Source organism: Paroedura picta, chromosome 2, assembly GCF_049243985.1.
Source record: "Paroedura picta isolate Pp20150507F chromosome 2, Ppicta_v3.0, whole genome shotgun sequence".
NCBI classification, from domain to species: Eukaryota; Metazoa; Chordata; class Lepidosauria; order Squamata; family Gekkonidae; genus Paroedura; species Paroedura picta.
The window spans coordinates 1,394,567-1,412,946 of record NC_135370.1 but is presented as its reverse complement, the minus strand read 5'-3'; the positions used below and the strand labels follow the sequence as shown (position 1 = coordinate 1,412,946).

At 53.7% G+C, this 18,380-nt stretch overlaps 1 protein-coding gene across 11 annotated transcripts in view; it reads right to left on the bottom strand.

The window, feature by feature from the left end:
• KIAA2012 (KIAA2012 ortholog) overlaps nucleotides 1-16,612 on the bottom strand; it is a 98,063-nt gene extending 81,451 nt beyond the window's left edge. For 5 of the 11 annotated variants that reach the window (XM_077319166.1, XM_077319167.1, XM_077319171.1 and 2 more), the window contains exons 1-2: nucleotides 16,269-16,607; nucleotides 6,423-6,701 (exon numbers count right to left, since the gene is read on the bottom strand). In XM_077319166.1, coding sequence (XP_077175281.1) covers nucleotides 6,423-6,701; nucleotides 16,269-16,355 — 366 coding nt within the window. In that variant the 5' untranslated portion in view covers nucleotides 16,356-16,607. Of the gene's footprint in view, nucleotides 1-6,422; nucleotides 6,702-16,268 lie in introns of all 11 variants that reach the window. The other 6 variants (XM_077319170.1, XM_077319169.1, XM_077319173.1 and 3 more) reach the window with 3 other exon arrangements.
• Between the last annotated feature and the right edge of the window lie 1,768 nt (nucleotides 16,613-18,380).

Here is an 18,380-nt window from a genome sequence, read left to right as displayed (position 1 = left end):
TTATGAACATGTTCTGGGGCCTTGTTATGAGAACCATTGGAAGCACTCTGAGTAATAAAAAGCATGCTGAGACCTGTCGATTTCCCCTTCACCACAAGCCAGTTAACGCGCTCTAATCAGCCGCTTCCCAGGTTCCAATTTACATACTTTGGCTCAGGGGTATTTGTGTAGGCCAGGGGTAGTCAAACTGCGGCCCTCCAGATGTCCATGGACTACAATTCCCAGGAGCCCCCTGCCAGCGAATGCTGGCAGGGGGCTCCTGGGAATTGTAGTCCATGGACATCTGGAGGGCCGCAGTTTGACTATTTGGGGCTTCACTCTTTTTATCTCTCCAGCTAGTCTTCAAGGAGCACGGGAGATGTGGCCGGCTTCTTGAGATGGAGACCCTGGCCCACCATTACGGAGGGGGATACCGGCTGAGTCTGGGCCCCAGGCTTCCTCAACCAGGGTTTCATGACAGCCCTGGAAGGGTTTCCCGAACGGGAGGGCGTTCAATCATTTTTAATAATGTCTTCTAAAATGTGTTAAATTTTTATCAGGTGATACGACCATATATGTTCATGTTAATCTCTCCCCTCCCAAAATGGCCAGTGATGGGTCTGGAGGGGGTGGGAAGGGGAGGGGTCCCCGGTGGGCATATAGACCACTCTCAATGATAGGGAGTTTGGAAGGGCATTAATTTATAGAGTGTAGGTTGGAAGTGGCTGGACTGAACACACGTGCCCACCCAAGACAAAAATCCCCACTGACACCCCCCACCCCCCACCCCCACCCCCCGTTTTTATGCTCCTCATAACATTTCTCTTGACTGAAGCTGAAATCAATTGCCAGAGACTTCTTTGAGCATCACACACTGTGGATAGAATATGTTGCACATAAAGCCATTTAAAGCAGGGGTAGTCAAATTTGTGGCCCAAATGCTGGCAGGGGCTCATGGGAATTGTAGTCCATGGACATCTGGCGGGCCGCAGTTTGACTACCCCTGATTTAAAGTCTTCTTATGGTTTGTGTTGGTGGGTTTAAAAGTGAAATTAAAACCAAGACATCCGTGCAGCCCAGCCCCGTCCCGGAGAGGTTAATGCTGCTTCGGTCTGTGCCGCTTCCTTCAGCGGACGGGATGTGCCAGTGCCGGGAGAGCCTCTCTGCTGGATCCTAATTGTCCGTGGCAACAGCACAGGATCCCACGTGTTCGGTCACAGCTGCGTCCTTCTTGCTGCGCCTTTAATCTCTGACGGATGTCACGCTTGGATACACGGGGGCTGGGCTGGGATCACACCGACAGCGTCTTGTGCGGTTAGCCGGGATTTATTAATGGGTTTGGGGCGTGGGGTTTCTCTGCACACGACAGGGACTGGGGCAGCCTCTGCATACGAACTCTGGGATTCTCACAGCAGCCGTTTTAAGCACAGGACAGACCAATATTGAGAGCCAGCATGGCGCTGTGGTTAAAGAGTGGCAGATTGTAATCTGGAAAACTGGGTGTGATTCCTTACTCCTCCACATGCAGCCAGGAGGTTGACCTTGTGGTAGTCTCAGTTCACCTGGAGCTTTTCTTCCAGAGCAGTTCTCTTAGTCTCACCTATGTCATAGGGCAGGGGTAGTCAAACTGCGGCCCTCCGGATGTCCATGGACTACAATTCCCATGAGCCCCTGCCAGCGTTCGCTGGCAGGGGCTCATGGGAATTGCAGTCCATGGACATCCGGAGGGCCGCAGTTTGACTACCCCTGTCATAGGGTGTGTGTTGTGGGGAGAGGAGGGGAAGGCTGCTTGTAAGCTGCTTTTGGGGATTCCTTCGAGTAGTGAAAAGTGGGGTATAAAACACCAGCTCTTCTTCTCAGTCGTCTGACTTCTCATTTAGAAGGGACCGAGGGGCATTTCTTTTAAACGGGCTTCTCTCCACTGGACAGATGCTTGTTTTCCCTGGTAACCCAAGTTCTGTTCAAAAGTGCTGGGAATCTTAAGGCAAGAAGTCTCACAACATTTGGCCTAACCAAAACTTACAGGATTCTTTAGGGAGAGTTATACTGCTTTAACATGAATTACGGTTTTAAATTATGCCCCCTGCAGGGCTTTCTGCTTTGCGGGTACTGTTGGTTATTCCCAGCCCTAGAGAGCACGCCTAGCCTCAGCCAGGAGCAGGGTCTTTTCAGTCCTGGCCCCGACCTGGTGGAAGGAGCTCCCGGTCAAGCTGTGGGCCCTACAGCAGCGGTCCGCAAGCTTCTGCTTGCTTCGGACCGCTGCGGCGTGGTGTGCGGAGAGGGCGGTCCAGGGGCCCGCGCACGCGCGGCAGCCCCAGTGCAGATGCGCATGCCACTGCCCTACAGCATTCTGCAGGGCCTGCAAAATGCAGCTCTTCTTCCAAGTTGGTATACCGTCCGCCCAATGCGCCGCCAGATGTCCTGCCCCGCCTGCTGGAGGCGGCGGCTGCCTGGGCGTTGCAGTACCCCAGGCTTCTGATCCTGGGTGACTTCAATGTCCACGCGGATGCACCCTCTCCAGTCCATGGCGGAGACCTGGTGTCATCCATGGCAACACTAGGACTTTCGCAATTTGTTGCTGGGCCCACCCATCATGCCGGACACACACTCGACCTGATTTTTGGCACTGGGACAGAAGTGGATCTGGATAAAGCTTTGGCTGTGCCGTGGTCTGACCACTATGCCCTGCGGGCCCGGCTCAGGATACCACCCCCCCCAGTTGGGCGGCGGGCGCATTTTAGTCCGCCCGCGGAGATTTATGGATCCAATAGGATTCCGGAATGCTCTGCGGGACCCGATGCCTCCTGGCGACTCACTGGCAGCCCTGGTGGAGGACTGGCAGTCCCGCCTATCGGCTGCCATAGATGAGATCGCCCCTAAACGTCCTCTCTGCCCTCGACTCAAACGGGCACCCTGGTATACCAGGGAGCTTCGGGAGAGAAAAAGGGAAGTGAGACGACTGGAGCGAGTGTGGCGGAAGACTCGCGACGAAGCTACGAGAACATCTTATCGCACGCTTATGAGGGCGTATGAGATGGCGGTGAAAGTGGCAAAACGGGAATTTTTTGCTGCGGAAATCGCGTCCGCAAGCTCTCGCCCGGCCCAACTATTTAGAACAGTTAGATCCCTTACCGCCCTTGAGGGGCGCCAAAATAGTAGGAAATTAGAACTAGGCTGTGAGGCTTTAATGAGCCATTTTGCGGACAAAGTCTCGTCGCTCCGCCGCGCTCTTCCCGCCACAGTTAATACAGTAAATGAACTGGAGACCTGTTGGCCGCCTTTGGAGGTGACGTTCGATGGCTTCAGACGGCTCTCTCTACCCGAAGTGGACGAGTTGCTAGGTTCGGTCAGGGCGACCACATGCCCCCTCGACCCCTGTCCGTCATGGCTCCTCAAAGGAGGGGGCCAGAAGATAGGAGGCCAGCTCAGGGATATTGTCAATCTCTCCCTGGATTCTGGGGAGTTCCCTGAGCAGTTAAGGGAGGCAGTGGTCCGCCCTCTCCTGAAAAGATCTATGCTGGACCCGCGAGACCCAGACAGCTACCGCCCAGTATCGCACTTAGCGTTCCTGGGCAAGGTGGTCGAAAGGGCCGCGGCAGACCAGCTCCTGGCATTCTTGGAAGAAACTTCGGCACTCGATCCATATCAGTCTGGCTTCCGACCTGGCCACGGGGTGGAGACGGTGCTGGTCGCCCTGCTGGATGATCTCCGTCGCCAGCTGGATAGAGGCGGGTCGGCAGTGCTGGTTCTTCTGGACCTGTCGGCCGCTTTTGACACCGTGGACCACGAATTGTTGGTCCACCGCCTCGCTGAAACGGGGATACGGGGCACAGCTTTACGCTGGATACGCTCCTTTCTCCAGGACCAGACCCAGAGGGTAGCAGTGGGGGATGAGCTCTCGCGCTCCTACAGACTTCCATGTGGAGTCCCACAGGGCGCGGTCCTCTCCCCCACATTATTTAACGTCTTTATGCGCCCTCTGGCCCAGCTGGTGCGGAGTTTTGGACTGGGTTGCCACCAGTACGCTGATGACACCCAGCTCTATCTCCTCATGGACGGCCGCCCGGACTCTCCCCCGGAACCATTTGCCAGATGTTTGGAAGCGGTGACAGAATGGTTCGAGCAGAGTCGTCTGAAACTCAACCCCTTCAAGACGGAGGTCCTGTGGCTGGGACGCAGGGGGCAGGATCAGGAAGCGCGCTTGCCCACCCTGGGAGGGGCGCATCTTACCATCGCGTCCCAGGCCAGGAATTGATCATTGATGCCTCCCTAACTTTGGAGGCGCAGATCAAAAGAGTAGCAGGCCAGGCTCCCTACCTGTCCCCCGAACACCTGGCCACGGTGATCCATGCAACGGTCACCTCCAGAATAGATTTCTGTAACTCGCTCTACGCGGGCCTTCCCTTGTCCTTGATCCGGAAACTTCAGCTAGTGCAAAATGCAGCTGCCAGGGTCCTCACTGGCACACCTTGGAGGGCCCATATCCAGCCAGTGCTGAGGCAGCTGCACTGGTTGCCAATTGCTGCCCGGATCCGGTTCAAGGTTTTGGTTTTAACCTTCAAGGCTTTACGCGAGTTGGGACCCACATACCTGAGGGACCGCTTATCGCCCTATGCCCCCCGCAAAGCTTTACGTTCTGCGGGAGAAAATCTATTGGTCGTCCCCGGCCCTAGGGAAGCACGCCTGGCCTCGACCAGGGCCAGGGCCTTCTCGGTCCTGGCCCCTGCCTGGTGGAATGAGCTCCCGGGAGAGCTGCGGGCCCTGCGGGACCTTCCATCGTTCCGCAGGGCCTGCAAGACGGAGCTCTTCCGCCAGGTTTACGGTTGGGACCAGGCTTAACATCTATGCCCCCCCGGGACCTGAGGATTGGGATTAGACACGAGTACCATCAGTAAGAACCTCTTGTGGCGCAGAGTGGTAAGGCAGCGATATGCAGTCTGAATCTGTCTGCCCATGAGGTTGGGAGTTCGATCCCAGCAGCCGGCTCAAGGTCGACTCAGCCTTCCATCCTTCCGAGGTCGGTAAAATGAGTACCCAGCTTGCTGCTGGGGGGTAAACGGTCATGACTGGGGAAGGCACTGGCAAACCACCCCGTATTGAGTCTGCCATGAAAACGCTAGAGGGCGTCACCCCAAGGGTCAGACATGACTCGGTGCTTGCACAGGGGATACCTTTACCTTTACCATCAGTATCCCCTCTCCACTTGCTAGGGGGGGAATGGGTAGTTGATTAGCCGCTCTTGCCAGGTAGTCATTAACTATTGACATGTTAATTGGTTTTAATGTATTTTATGGGGTTTTATACTGTTGTAACCCGCCACGAGCCGCAAGGGAGTGGCGGGAAATAAATTCAATAATAATAATAATAATAATAATAATAATAATAATAATAATAATAATAATAATAGTCTCTGACTGAGGCCAGGGCGGTGAGGAAGAGGGGGATGGGAGTTGTGTGCTATTACTGCCATGTTCTATATAGTATTATTGTTGTGTCCCATTTTATTGGGGTTTTTATTCGGGATTTTTATCAAAAGACCATTGTAACTTGCCACGAGCCGGTCTACAGAATTAACAAAATTAACAATAACAATAATAATACTTTATTGTATTTCTGACGGGTGTAACCCTGAGCCCTGTGGGAAGGCAGGGAAGAAAAATAAAATTATTTATTATTATTACTTATTAATTATGATGCTATAATTTATCTCTCTCATTTGGCCACATTTGCTCTGTAAACATCAGGTTGACAGCTCTGAGTTCAGGAATAGAAGAAGAAGAAGAGGAAGAGTTGGTTTTTATATGCTGCTTTTCTCTACCTGAAGGAGGCTCAAAGCGGCTTACAGTCGCCTTCCCATTCCTCTCCCCACAACAGACACCCTGTGGGGTGGGTGAGGCTGAGGGAGCCCTGAGATTCCTGCTTGGTGAGAACAGTTTTATCAGTGCCATGGGGAGCCCAAGGTCACCCAGCCGGCTGCATGTGGGGGAGTGCAGAATCGAACCCGGCATGCCAGATTAGAAGTCCGCACTCCTAACCACTGCACCAAACTGGCTCTCCTGGACGTTTTGGAGGAGGAGCCTCAGATGAGTAGGGTGGGGTTTGGGAAGGGGAAGGACCTCGGCAGGGTGCACATCCTGGCAGGGGCTGATGGGAATTGTAGTCCACGGACATCTGGAAAGTCACACTTTGGTCACCCTTCAAAGCAGCCATTTTCTGCCCCAAAAGTTATCTGGGCAATCTGGAGATCAATTGCAATTGTGAGACGTCTCAAGGTGTCACCTGGAGGTTGGCATTCCGACCTCAAGGTGTTCTCCCCTTGGTTAGCTATAAAGGTGGGTTAGTGCAGGTGCAGCCATTACTGAACGGCTTTGAAGAGAAGCCCTGTGAGTAGCAACAAGCAATTTATTCCTTCTTCAATGCAAATTGTCTGTGGTCGCCTTTACCTGTTTGCCCCCGTAGGCCAGGATGGCCCGCACCAGATCCTGAAGGGTGCGAAGCTCCGCGTTCAGGGCCCCACTTCTGCTTCTAAATCTGTGCTGGGGCTTGCTCAGCTTCCGAGAAGGTTTGGCGAGATCTTCGGAATACAGAACGAGGGCCCCTTTTCTTGTGCTGTAGGTTTTCGGAAGGGCCAGGCCCCAAGATCCCTGCAGGGCTTCGCTGGCATCACCCAGGACCCTGGTAACGCAGCAGTGGCGCTCTGGAAGCTTCCAGTTCAAGTAATCCTAACATGGAGGGGGGAAAAAAACAACACGATTTGGAAGGGAAGTCAACGCACCTCTATGCCCTGTTTAGCTTATGGTCTTACAGAGAAATTCTATCCCATTTTCATGATTCTCTTCCGGTTTCCGAAGCAGCCAGTCTAAGGTTGCTGGGTCCCCGCTGGCCACTGGTACGCAAGGATGCCAGAACCTGGGTGTGGCCAAGGGAGCCCCCACTCTGGCATTGCTCCCTCTGTTTGGGGAGTTTCAGAGAGCCGGGGGGAAAGCGCCTCAAAACAGCCCCTTGTGCACCGATCCTTGTCCCCTGGACCTGCCCCTCACGGAGAATGCCCTGATGTTACCCAGAAGTCACACTGGCATACCCGAGTCATCGCAGGGAGTGACACGGTGGTTTGGGGGCAAAACTCTACAGTTTGAGGCCGTTTTTTTTAATCAGAGTTTCCCCAAAAGCCAGAGGATGAAAGAAAATCTATTTAGAGGCCCCACATAATCTTAGGCCTCATGCTACACTTTATGAAGCTTGTGCATCAGTTCAGCTGAGACTATTAGAGTTGTCAGCTCTGGGTTGGGTGATACCTGGAACTTTGGGGGGCACAGACTGAGGAGGGCAGGGTTTGGGGGGCTTCAGGTAGAGCTGCCAGGTCTCTCCAGCCACCATGGAGACCATCTGCTTTGTAGGCTGTTTTATGTATTAGGGGTTTTATGGATTCTTATATGTTGTTACCCGCTACGAGCCTTAGGGGAGTGGCGAGCTATAAATCGAAATAATAATAATAATAATAATAATAATAATAATAATAATAATAATAATAATAATTATTATTATTATAATGGATGTGGGTGCCAGATCGGGATACCCCTGAAGATTTTAGGATGGAGCCTGAGGGGGACAGAGACTTCAGTGCCACAAAATTCACCCTCCGAAGCATCCAGTTCTCTACAGGGACTTATCCCTGTAGCCGGAAGACAAGCTGTAATTCCAGAGGATCGACAGATCTTGGGCAATTGGAGATCTTGAGTGGTGGTGAATGTTGAAATAAGAGGCTTCATTGGACAGTTTGAGGGTCTGAATAAGGAGAGTTCATTGGACCATGGGAAATTTGGATAACAATATCAAGGTCTATGATCGAAACTTCCGCATTCTTTCTATACTAGGGGCAAAGCCCGTTACACCCAGGAATACAACAGGTGTTAGGATGCATGCCTCCACAGTGTCCTCCCTGGGTGCTGGTCCTCCTCCCCCTGCTCCGTGCTCAAGATCCAGCATGGTGAAGCGGTTAAAGAGTAGCAGACTCTAATCTCCAGGGCCAGGTCAGATCCCCACTCCTCCTCCATGAGCAGGCACAAGTTCCTCTGGAGAAAGTAGCTGGAAGGAAGGAAGGAAGGAAGGGAGGGAGGGAGGAAGGGAGGGAGGGTGGAAGGAAGGAAGGAAGGAAGGAAGGGAGGGAGGGAGGGAGGGAGGGAGGGAGGGAGGGAGGGAGGAAGGAAGGAAGGAATATTCTCCCACGATCCCCATGGGGGGCACATAGTGGACCACCCAAAAGCCACCCTTTGGGGCTGATGGGCAGCATTTTCTCCATCTTCCGTGGCCCTCCCTCCGGGGCATGATGGTGTGCTGAAAGGCCTAGCTGGCCCTGTGGGTCTCAAGGGCAGCCTTTCCAACCCCCCCCCCCCGACTTGGGAGAATGCAAAGGCTGTGCTCAGTCCACTGGGGCTTGCAAGGGAGGCTGGACCCCTTCTCCCACCCACCCCAATGATCTCGGGCAGGTGTAGAGGGCACGCTTGCCTTTGGGAATGGGGCCAGTAGAGGGGGCTGGCTCTTCTTCCAGCAGGAAGGAGGAGGAGGCTGGGGGTGGGACAGACCTGCCATTGGCTCACCATGAGGGCGTGGAAACTCTTGAGGTAGGGTATGAGTTGTCCTCATGCAACTTGGAGTCCTGTGTTCAGTTTTGGGCACCCCAACTGAAGAAAGATGTAGGGAAACTGGAACGTGTCCAGTGGAGGGCAACAAAGATGGCGGGGGGTTTGGAGACCAAGACGTAGGAGGAAAGGTTGGGGGAGCTTGGTCTGTTTAGCCTGGAGAGGGGATGAATGAGAGGTTATTTGATCACCATCTTCAAATACTTGACGGGCTGTCCTAGAGAAGATGGAGCAGAGTTGTTTTCAGTGTGGGGGATCACTTGGGACACTCTGGGTAGTTGTGAATTCCTGCACTGTGCAGGGAGCTCCCTCCCCACTCTATGGTTCTATGAACTTGAACTTCATTATGGTTAAAGGAAAGATGGTTGAAGATATCAGCATTGGCCGTGTGAGTCTCAGACAATCATTTTCAGCTTTTATGTTGCTTATGGCAGTGGTCCGCAACCTTTTTAAGGCTGCGGACTGGCGGCGGTGGGGACTGCTGTCTTATAGGATCTCCAAGCCAAACTAATTGAGTTTGCTATTAAGGGCTTTCTTTCATGGAGTATTGTGGTCCACTACACAGGTCTATTTTCCAGTTGTACCACGTGGAGACTGGCCATCCTAGGAGACGATTCCCCAAATCTCCTCTAAGGGGGTGGATAATTGCACGTGGGAGTTTAAGAAGACATGCACACCGCTCGGGCGCCGATACGAACACCCAACTGCTGCCAAATGGACGGTGTGGCAGAAACGATCTGGCAGCTGCCCTCGTGGAAGTTGGCCAGACGCCACCTTCCTTGTGACTTTCGCATGAGGGTCACAAGACCGGCCCTCAGACATAGCAGCAGCAGCGTTGCAGCTCAGCCTCCTCTACGGGAGTCCTCCCGGATTAACGACACGGAGGGAGGAGAAAGTCCTGAGGTGCAGCCATGTGACGGAGAAGACTGTGGCTCCGGAGGGCCTTGGCAACTTCTCTGCTTTGTGAAGGTGCCTTTGCCATCTCACTCCGCGGCATAGGCCTGTGGGCACAGCCTTAAGTGAGCCCTTGAGAAAGACTTGGTGAGCCCTGGATTGGAGGGCGGCCAGGTCTATCTTGGGAAGATTGGGAGGCAGTGCCTGAGGAGGAGGTCAGCAGGGATGTGATACTGTAAAGCAGGGGTAGTCAAACTGCGGCCCTCCAGATGCCCATGGACTACAATTCCCAGGAGCTCCTGCCAGCAAATGCCAGCAAAAGGGGCAGAGAAACTGGCCTGCTTGAACTGCAGAGTTTTGTCTGCACGCAGAGAGATTAGCTCTAAAGCGGCCTTTTCAACTTTTTGACCATTGGGGGAACCCCCTGAAATATTTCTCAGGCTTCGAGAAACCCTGGAAGTTGTGAAAGGCCCCTTCAGAGAAGTGGATGCCGAGGTAAGATGTGGGAGCAGCTGGCCAATCGATCGATCGATCCCTTCCTGTTTCCCTCGAGGAGAAAGAGACTAGGTCTGAAGAGTGATGTCAGGAGCCCTCCGGGCTTCTGGGAATGGCGGCATTACCCCCGGGGGGCTCCCGTGGGGCCTCCAGGAACCCTGGCTGGGAATCCCTGCTGCAGAGCAACAGGAGAAGAGGGCTCCAGGGACATCCCTGGTTGGCAGTCCCTAACAGAAGGATTTCCTGCTTATGTGTCCCTGCAAGGACTCCAGCTGGGGGACCAAGGGGCCTACAGACAAATGTTGATGGAGAGGAGCAGGATACAAACCTAATCAATAGACAGGTGCCCTGGCCTTTTAATAAAATCCTGCCTAGATATGTATGCCAGTGCCGTCAGGTGACAACTGCCTTTGGGCCGTGGCAGGAAGGGGCTTGCAGGGCAAGGGAGGCCAGTGGGGCTTTGCCTCTGCTGGGTCTGCCTCTGCTGGTCTCCCATCGAGCACCAAGCCATTAGCAGCTTAATGGGCTATTATTTATCAGGTGATCTTAATCCCCCCCCCAGCTGTGCAGACGTTTTGCCACGCTGCTTTGGCAGCAGCACAAAGATCTGCACTGTGTTAGTGAAGTCAAACTAGCAATCATTTTGTGGCTGGCTCTGCCTCCTGCACCTGTGGTCTGGGAGTCTGGAGATCAGCTGTGAGTCTGGGAAATCTCCAGGTCTACAGGGCCCCCTCTTCCATCACCTCCCCATCCCCAAGAGCATTGGTCCCCAACCCCCGGTCCGGGGACCAGTACCAGTCCGTGGATCAGTTGGTACCGGGCCGCTGCTCCTCCTCGTCCTCCTCCCTGGCTGCTGCCTCGGGGGCTGCCCTGCCACTCTGCCTCTGGCTCACCTTTGGTGCTCTCCAGTGGCCGGCATGGCTGGGGCTCCCCCTCCGTGTGGCACTGAGCAGCTGCTGCTGGCAGCACCCCCCAGCGGGGGGCAGGAAGGAAGTCAGGGGCGCCAGCAGGAAAGCAAGTGGAGCAGGGGCTCAGGCAGCGGCAGCGATGTCCCTGGGCAAAAGATTACCCCCCCCCCTGGACCTTATTAAAATTGTCAAGCGTTGACCGGTCCCCAGTGGTAAAAAGGTTGGGGGCCACTGCAGAGCACTGAGGTCTGCGGACTAAAACATGCTTAGGATCCCCAGCCCCAAACAGGTGGGGCTGGCCTTGGCCCTGGCCCCTGCCTGGTGGGACATGCTGCCGAAGGAGATCAGGGCCCTGGGGGACCTTAGTCTGTTCCGCAGGGCCTGTAAGACAGAGCTGCCCCGCCAGGCCTACAGCTGAGGCCAGACAAAAACACACAGAGAGGGAGACAAAAAGGCAGATGCAACACCAAGGAGAGGAGGCCTCACTGCTTTAGAAACAACAAAAAGGAAGAAAAAAGAAAGAAGGAAAACTGACACCCCACACCCGAAATAGCTGGAATTCCCCAAGTTCTATTGAAATGAGGCTGCATGTAACTGTAGAATGTCTTAATATTTAATTGTATTTATACTGGCTTTTAGAATGGATTGTTTCAACATATTGTAACACACCCTGAGCTACTGGGAAGGGCAGGAATCTGTTCCACTCAATATTTCTGGTAAGGCCTAGGAGGAGGAGGAGCTGGTCTCATGGCTTAAGTGCCACTCAGCGCTTAACACCCACTTAGGTGGCTGTCCTGTCCCTGAGTGCCTCCTCCTCCAACTGGCAGGCCTGTCTGTCCAGCGACCAGCCAATCGCCCCCCACCCCTGACCACCCCGCCTCCTTCCACTTCCCTCTGAGGCTCGGAGGCTGCAGATCCCTGCTGTGTGAGAGCTGCCCCTGCTGGTGAGTTCCCCAACATCTGCCTGCAGCCCTTCCAGGTCCTGGAGGGAGGGGGAGGCCAGCTGCAGAGTTCTCCCCCCCCCCCAATCTAGCACCTGTTGCATTCCTGGATGCAACGGGCTTGGCTCTAGTTATGAATAAAGATCATCCTCATCGTGGGAGGCTGACAAGCACCTGCTTCCTGGATTCCAACAGCTTGTCCAATATCCTGAGTAGGCAGGTCAAATCAGATTATTCTACAGAGCCTGATTCAGTCCAGAGTGCTGTGGATGCACAGCAAATGCACACTTTCTTTGGCTCCACGTTTGTCCTGATTCACCCACCTCCAGTGCCAGCATATTATTATTATTATTATTATTATTATTATTATTATTATTATTATTATTATTATTATTATTATTTAGATTTATTTCCCGCCTCTCCCGACAGGCTCGAGGCGGGTCACAACAACTAACCCCATTAAAATTCCCATTAAAACATCAAACTACTAACATGACGGCTAAAAATCCCATCCCTCCCCCAATTATCAAAGAGGTGAAGAGGAAAGGACAGGGGAGTAGCGTACACTCCAACTCCTAGGGGGGAGCGATGTCCCTGATTCGCTGACCCCAGCCTCAACCATAGACCTGGTGGAAGAGCTCCGTTTTACAGGCCCTGCGGAAAGCTGACAAATCCCGCAGGGCCCGCAGCTCACCCGGGAGCTCATTCCACCAGGTGGGGGCCAGGACCGAAAAGGCCCTGGCCCTGGCCCTGGTTGAGGCTAGATGCGCTTCCCTTGGGCCGGGGACAACCAACAGGTTCTCACCCGCAGAGCATAAAGCCCTGCGGGGGGCATCGAGTGGTAGTCGGTCCCTCAGGTATGTGGGTCCCAACCCGCGTATGGCCTTGAAGGTTAAAACCGAAACCTTGAACCGGATCCAGGAAGCCAATGCAGCTGCCTCAGCGCCGGCTGGATGTGGGCCCTCCAAGATGTTCCAGTGAGGATCCTGGCAGCTGCATTTTGCACCAGCTGTAGTTTCCGGGTCAGGGACAAGGGTAGGCCCACATAGAGCAAGTTACAGAAATCTATTCTGGAGGTGACTGTCGCATGGATCACTGTGGCCAAGTGGTCAGGGGACAGGTAGGGCGCTAGTAGCCGGGCCTGGCAAACACAGAAAAATGCCTGGCCCGCTACTCTCTTGACCTAAGCCTCCATAGTCAGGGAGGCATCAATGGTCACACCCAAATTCCTAGCTTGGGGCACGATGGTAAGTTGCACCCCTGCTAGGGTGGGTAGACACGCTGCCTGTTCCCGCAAATGCCTCGCAGCTGAGCTCCAGTTGTCTAGTGTTTTGGCGCCCCTCAAGGGCGGTCAGTGATCTAACTACCCTGAATAATTGGGCCAGGCGAGAGCTTGCGGACGTGATTTCCGTGGCAAAAAACTCATGTTTAGCCACTTTCACCCCCATCTCATACGCCCTCATAAGCGTATAAGATATTCTTGTAGCCTCATCACGAGTCTTCCGCCACACTCGTCCAGTCGTCTCACTTCCCTTTTCTTCTCCCGGAGCACCCCCATGTACCAAAGGGCCCGTTTGAGTAGAGGGCAGAGAGGACGTTTAGGGGCGATCTCATCTATAGCGGCTGTCAGGATGGGCTACCAGTCCTCCACTATGGCCGCTAGTGAGTCGCCAGGAGGCATCGGGTCCCACAGAGCATTCTGGAAACTGAGCGGATCCATGAGTCTCCGCGGGCGGGCTAAAATACGCCCGCCGCCCAACTGGGGAGGGGGTGGTATCTTGAGCTGGGCCCGCAGGGCATAGTGGTCTGACCACGGCACAGCCAAAGCTGTATCCAGATCCACCTCTATCCCGGCGCCAAAAATCAAGTCGAGTGTGTGGCTGACGTGATGGGTGGGCCCAGCAACAAATTGCGAGAGCCCCAGTGTCGCCATGGATGACACCAGGTCCCCGCCAAGTCCTGGAGAGGGTGCGTCCGTGTGGACATTGAAGTCACACAGGATTAGAAGCCTGGGGAACTGCAACGCCCAGGCGGCCGCTGCCTCCAGCAGGCGGGGCAGGGCATCTGGCTGGGCTTTGGGCGGACGATATACCAGCCAGATAGCCAAGCTCTCGACCGAGCCCAACTCAATACCGACACACTCCACCCCACCAATTCCTGGCCCCGGGAGAGCCCTGTAGGAGAAAGCCTCCCGGACCAAGATTGCCACCCCCCTCCTCTCTTGTGGGTCCGGGATTGGTGAAGAACGGAGTATCCTGCTGGGGCCAGTTCTCTCGAGGCCCCCTCCTCTCCATCTCTCAGCCAGGTCTCCGTTATGCACGCAAGGTCAGCCTTCGACTCCGCAAAGAAGTGTTGCAGAGTCGCAGCCTTGTTCTTGATCGACTTTGCATTGCACAAGACCAATGCCGGACCCACTTTCCCCTTAGCCTCCACCCTCACATCCCTGGGGATGGGACGGAGGTTAGAAGGGGATCGAGCACACCCAGAGAGCCGGTCGTGTTTCCACGGCCGGGCCCTATACGGGACACCAGTGCTCCCAGCCCTTCTCTTGTCCAACCTCCTTCCCCAGCCATAGTGCCTCTGGCCCGTGATCGTCGGGATCCCGGCCCCTCTATATGCTCCCCCCCCTGACCAGAACTCCCCCTCCATGATTCCTCCCACCTACCCCCAAGAGAGGGCACTAATACACCTAAGCTAGGTCCTTCTCCCTACAACTGCATCCCACCCTAGCCTGCCCAGCCCACTGACACTATCACCCACCCGACCCCACCTCCCCCCACCCACCCATTCTAGCAGCTAGCGAGAGGGGTCCGACCACAGGGCAAGATCCCGCCTATCTCAGAAATATCTTAAGCAGGGAGCTCCCTTCCCCTCCCCTGGGCTTGCAGAATAGGGCTATTTGCAGAGCAGTGCTAGAAACACTTTCTCGAGAGGAAGCCCCATAGAACAGACCCAAGGAGCATTCTTAACAGAGCGGCAGAAGAGTGCTCCCTCTTGGTCTGAATCAGGGGTGAGCAAACTGTGGCTCTCCAGATTTCCATGGACTACATTTCCCATGAGCCCCTGCCAGCTGGCAGGGGCTCATGGGAATTGTAGTCCGTGGACATCTGGAGGGCCTCAGTTTGTTCACCCCTGGTCTGAATCATGGGAATGGCTGGGAGATTATTGAAGCCGCAGGACTGTCGTTCAAAGCTCCCAAAACATGTCAAGTCTATAAACTGGAAAATGGCTAAAGCTGCCAGAGACGGACCAATTCGGCCCATGAGAATTCTGGTGTTCAGATCTGGAGCGTTTGAACTCACGTGCAACTCCTTCGGCCAACATTAAGAGAGACCAACTAATTGGGTTACCAAATTCCAGGTTGTGCCTGGCAATCTCCTGGGATTACAACTAATTTACCGGCAACAGAGATTGCCCGGAGAAAACGGCCACTTTGATAGGAGGGCTCTGTACAATAATTCCTCATTGACGTCACAGAATCACAGAATCATAGAGTTGGAAGGGGCCATACAGGCCATCTAGTCCAACCCCCTGCTCAACACAGGATCAGCCCTAAGCATCCTAAAGCATCCAAGAAAAGAGTGTATCCAACCTTTGCTTGAAGACTGCCAGTGAGGGGGAGCTCACCACCTCCTTAGGCAGCCTGCTGAACTACTCTGACTGTGAAAAACTTTTTCCTGATCTCTAGCCTATATCTAGCCTATATCCTTGCCCTCTTTCCTCAGGGTCCACCCCCAAAATCTCCAGGTGTTTCCCAACCTGGATCTATTAAGACAGGGAATAGTTCTCGGATGCTGGAATCGCTTCAGCAGAAGCACAGGCTTGGTGTAGCAGCGTAGAGCCGGCATGGTGAAACTGCAGCAGACTCTAATCTGGAGAACGGGGGTTGATTCCCCACTCCCATGTGAAGCCCGCTGGGTGACCTTGGGCCAGTCACAGTTTTCTCAGAGCTCTCTCAGCCCCACATCTCACAGGTTGTCTCTTGTGGGGGAAGGAAGCCGAGTGTAGGCTGCCTTGGGGCTCCTTCAGGCAGTAAAAAGTGGGGTACAAAAAAACAGCTCTTCTTTTTATTTCTGAATCTTCCCAGTGGAAATTAAAGCAGGCTAATAAGGCGCGGTTGCCTGAGATTTTGGGGTGGAGCCTGGGGAAGGGCCTCAGCAGTCCTCCCTCCAAAGCAGCCCTTTTCTCCAGGGGAACCGTCCTTTATTGCCTGGAGAGCAGGAGAGATCCAGGGGTCACCTGGAGGCTGGCAACGCTACAATGAAGCCGGATCAGCAGCTCGTATTTTGCTTTTGCAAACGACACACTCTAGAAATGCCGAACAGAACAGCGGTGAACAGGTCCCAGACAGTTGCTAGAACCCCGTCTAGAATACCTGGCCAGACAGCTCCACGGAAGGAAGGAGGACTCACCTCTGGTTCGAAATGCACCTCCAGCTTCTCCTGAGTTTTCCGGACCACTTGCCCAGCACCACGACTTAAGAGAGACAGTTTGGGCATCTTCAGATCAAACGCACAGGCAACTTCAGCCGCCTGACTTTTTAGGATCTCCTCACCTGACCCCCCCCAAGCTAGGCAGTGCAGGCAAATGTGGACCTATTGACCAGCCCCTAAAAGGGCGGCCGGTTGGAAATCTCCACGCAGCAGCCAGGGGAGTTATCTGTCGCCTGCTCGGCGGCCTTTGCTTCCCTGCCGCTTGGCCAAAGGTTTGTAGTTCGGCTCCGCCATCCTTTTTGTTTCTGTGGAAGTTGTTTCTGTGTTGCTATGGCAGCAAAGGGGACAGAAGCTGCTTAAACCAGCGAGAGGGAAGGTCAGGAGGGAGAGAGCGAGCCCAGATTTTGAAAGGATCAGGATCAGGTTTCAAGGATGGGTTCCCCTGCCCCCTCCCCCAAAAAGGGTGTTTCATGCAGTAACTGCAGCTCATCTTCCACAACACCACAAACCATTTGTGTTTCTCTGTGTTGCAAGGAGCTCATAGTCCCAATGCAGCAGGACTTTTCTCGTGCAAAAAGTTCTGTTTGTTCCACGATCCATCCCAGGGTCCCTCATTCTTGGCTTTCCCACTCAACAGGGTTGTCAGTCTCCAGAAAACAGGTAGAAACCTCTTGAAAACCATGAGGGGGGGGAAGCTAAATCTATTATTGCAAATGTTTAATAATCTTTAAAAATCTCAATCGAAGGATAATCCCTCATGTTTCAAAAATGAACCGAACTTGGTTGTAAGTGGGAATGATTAGAATGATTCCCATAACGTCATTATTCCCAGAAATCCAACATGGGTATATCAGTAGTTAAACAATATCCGTTGTAAGCAGTTTTCAGATCTGATCCTTCCTCAGAACTTAATTATTTATCATTGTCCATGACCTTATTAAGAAAAATACTTCTTCCATGGATGCCCAGATGTACGTGGACAACAGATAGTTTTCAATAGTTTTCGACCCATATTGTGTGGCCCAGTTATTTCGACTCTGCAGGTGGTACCTGAAGATCCTGTGGGATTACCACAGAGAGATCTGTTCCCCTTGGGAGGATGGGGCAGGCGGATCCAGCTGAGGTCCCTCCCCTCAACAAACCCCTCCCAACTCAGCCTCCCCCCCCCCCACCACCAAAAGAAAATCTCCAAGCATTTCCCACCCTGGAGCTGGCACCCTAGAGTGGGATCTGGACTAGCTCTTAATCTAAGGTGACCAGATTGATTCACTTTTGGAGGGACATCTGGGGTACCTGGCAAATTGTACTTATGTTGCAAGTAAAAATATATATTACAATACTATTTTTGAGTTCTATACATTCTACGAAAATTTTTGTTGCTCCATATAGACCAAATTTTTAATCAAGAACCACTCCCCCCCTGGTCAATGGTGTCCCACTTTACCAATGTTAAAATCTGGTCACCTTATCTTAATCTCTCCTTGTTCCTCATGTCCTCTTGCTTGTCTTGTGCTTTGAACTCATAAATAAAAGTTGCCAACTTTCAGGCACAAAAAGAAGCAGAGGCCACAGAGGTAAGAAATGCAAACAAGAAACAGGGAAAATCTGTGAACTGCAGCACTGCAGTGGTGGTCACTTAAACATGAAAAGTATCTTCTGAACATATAAATAAAACGGGAAGAGGGTGCTGGGAGGAGTTGGGACTCATCACCTACCAATCAGGTAGGCTGTCCCAGCTGTCCCATCCAGGATTGGCTGTCCGTCCAATGAATGGCCAATCAGGAGGGATGTCCCGCCCGTGGCCGCATCCCCCTCCAACGTCTTCCATATGGAAGACGTGCCAGCCCGGTAAGTGGGAGCTGGGAGGGAGGGTGGAGGGCCTGATGGGGGTGGCCAAGGAGGGAGGGAGCTCCTGCCAGCATTCACTCCCCCCCCCCCCAAGCAGCCCTGGCTGCGTCCTCACCAGGCCTTGGTGGTGCTGCTGGGGAGAAAGGGTGAGCCAGTTCCTGCCAGTGCAACTACTGCTCTGAGCCGCTCCAGCCATCGCCTTGCCAGGCCTTGGCAGGGCTGCCCAGGGCAGTGGGGGGAGGA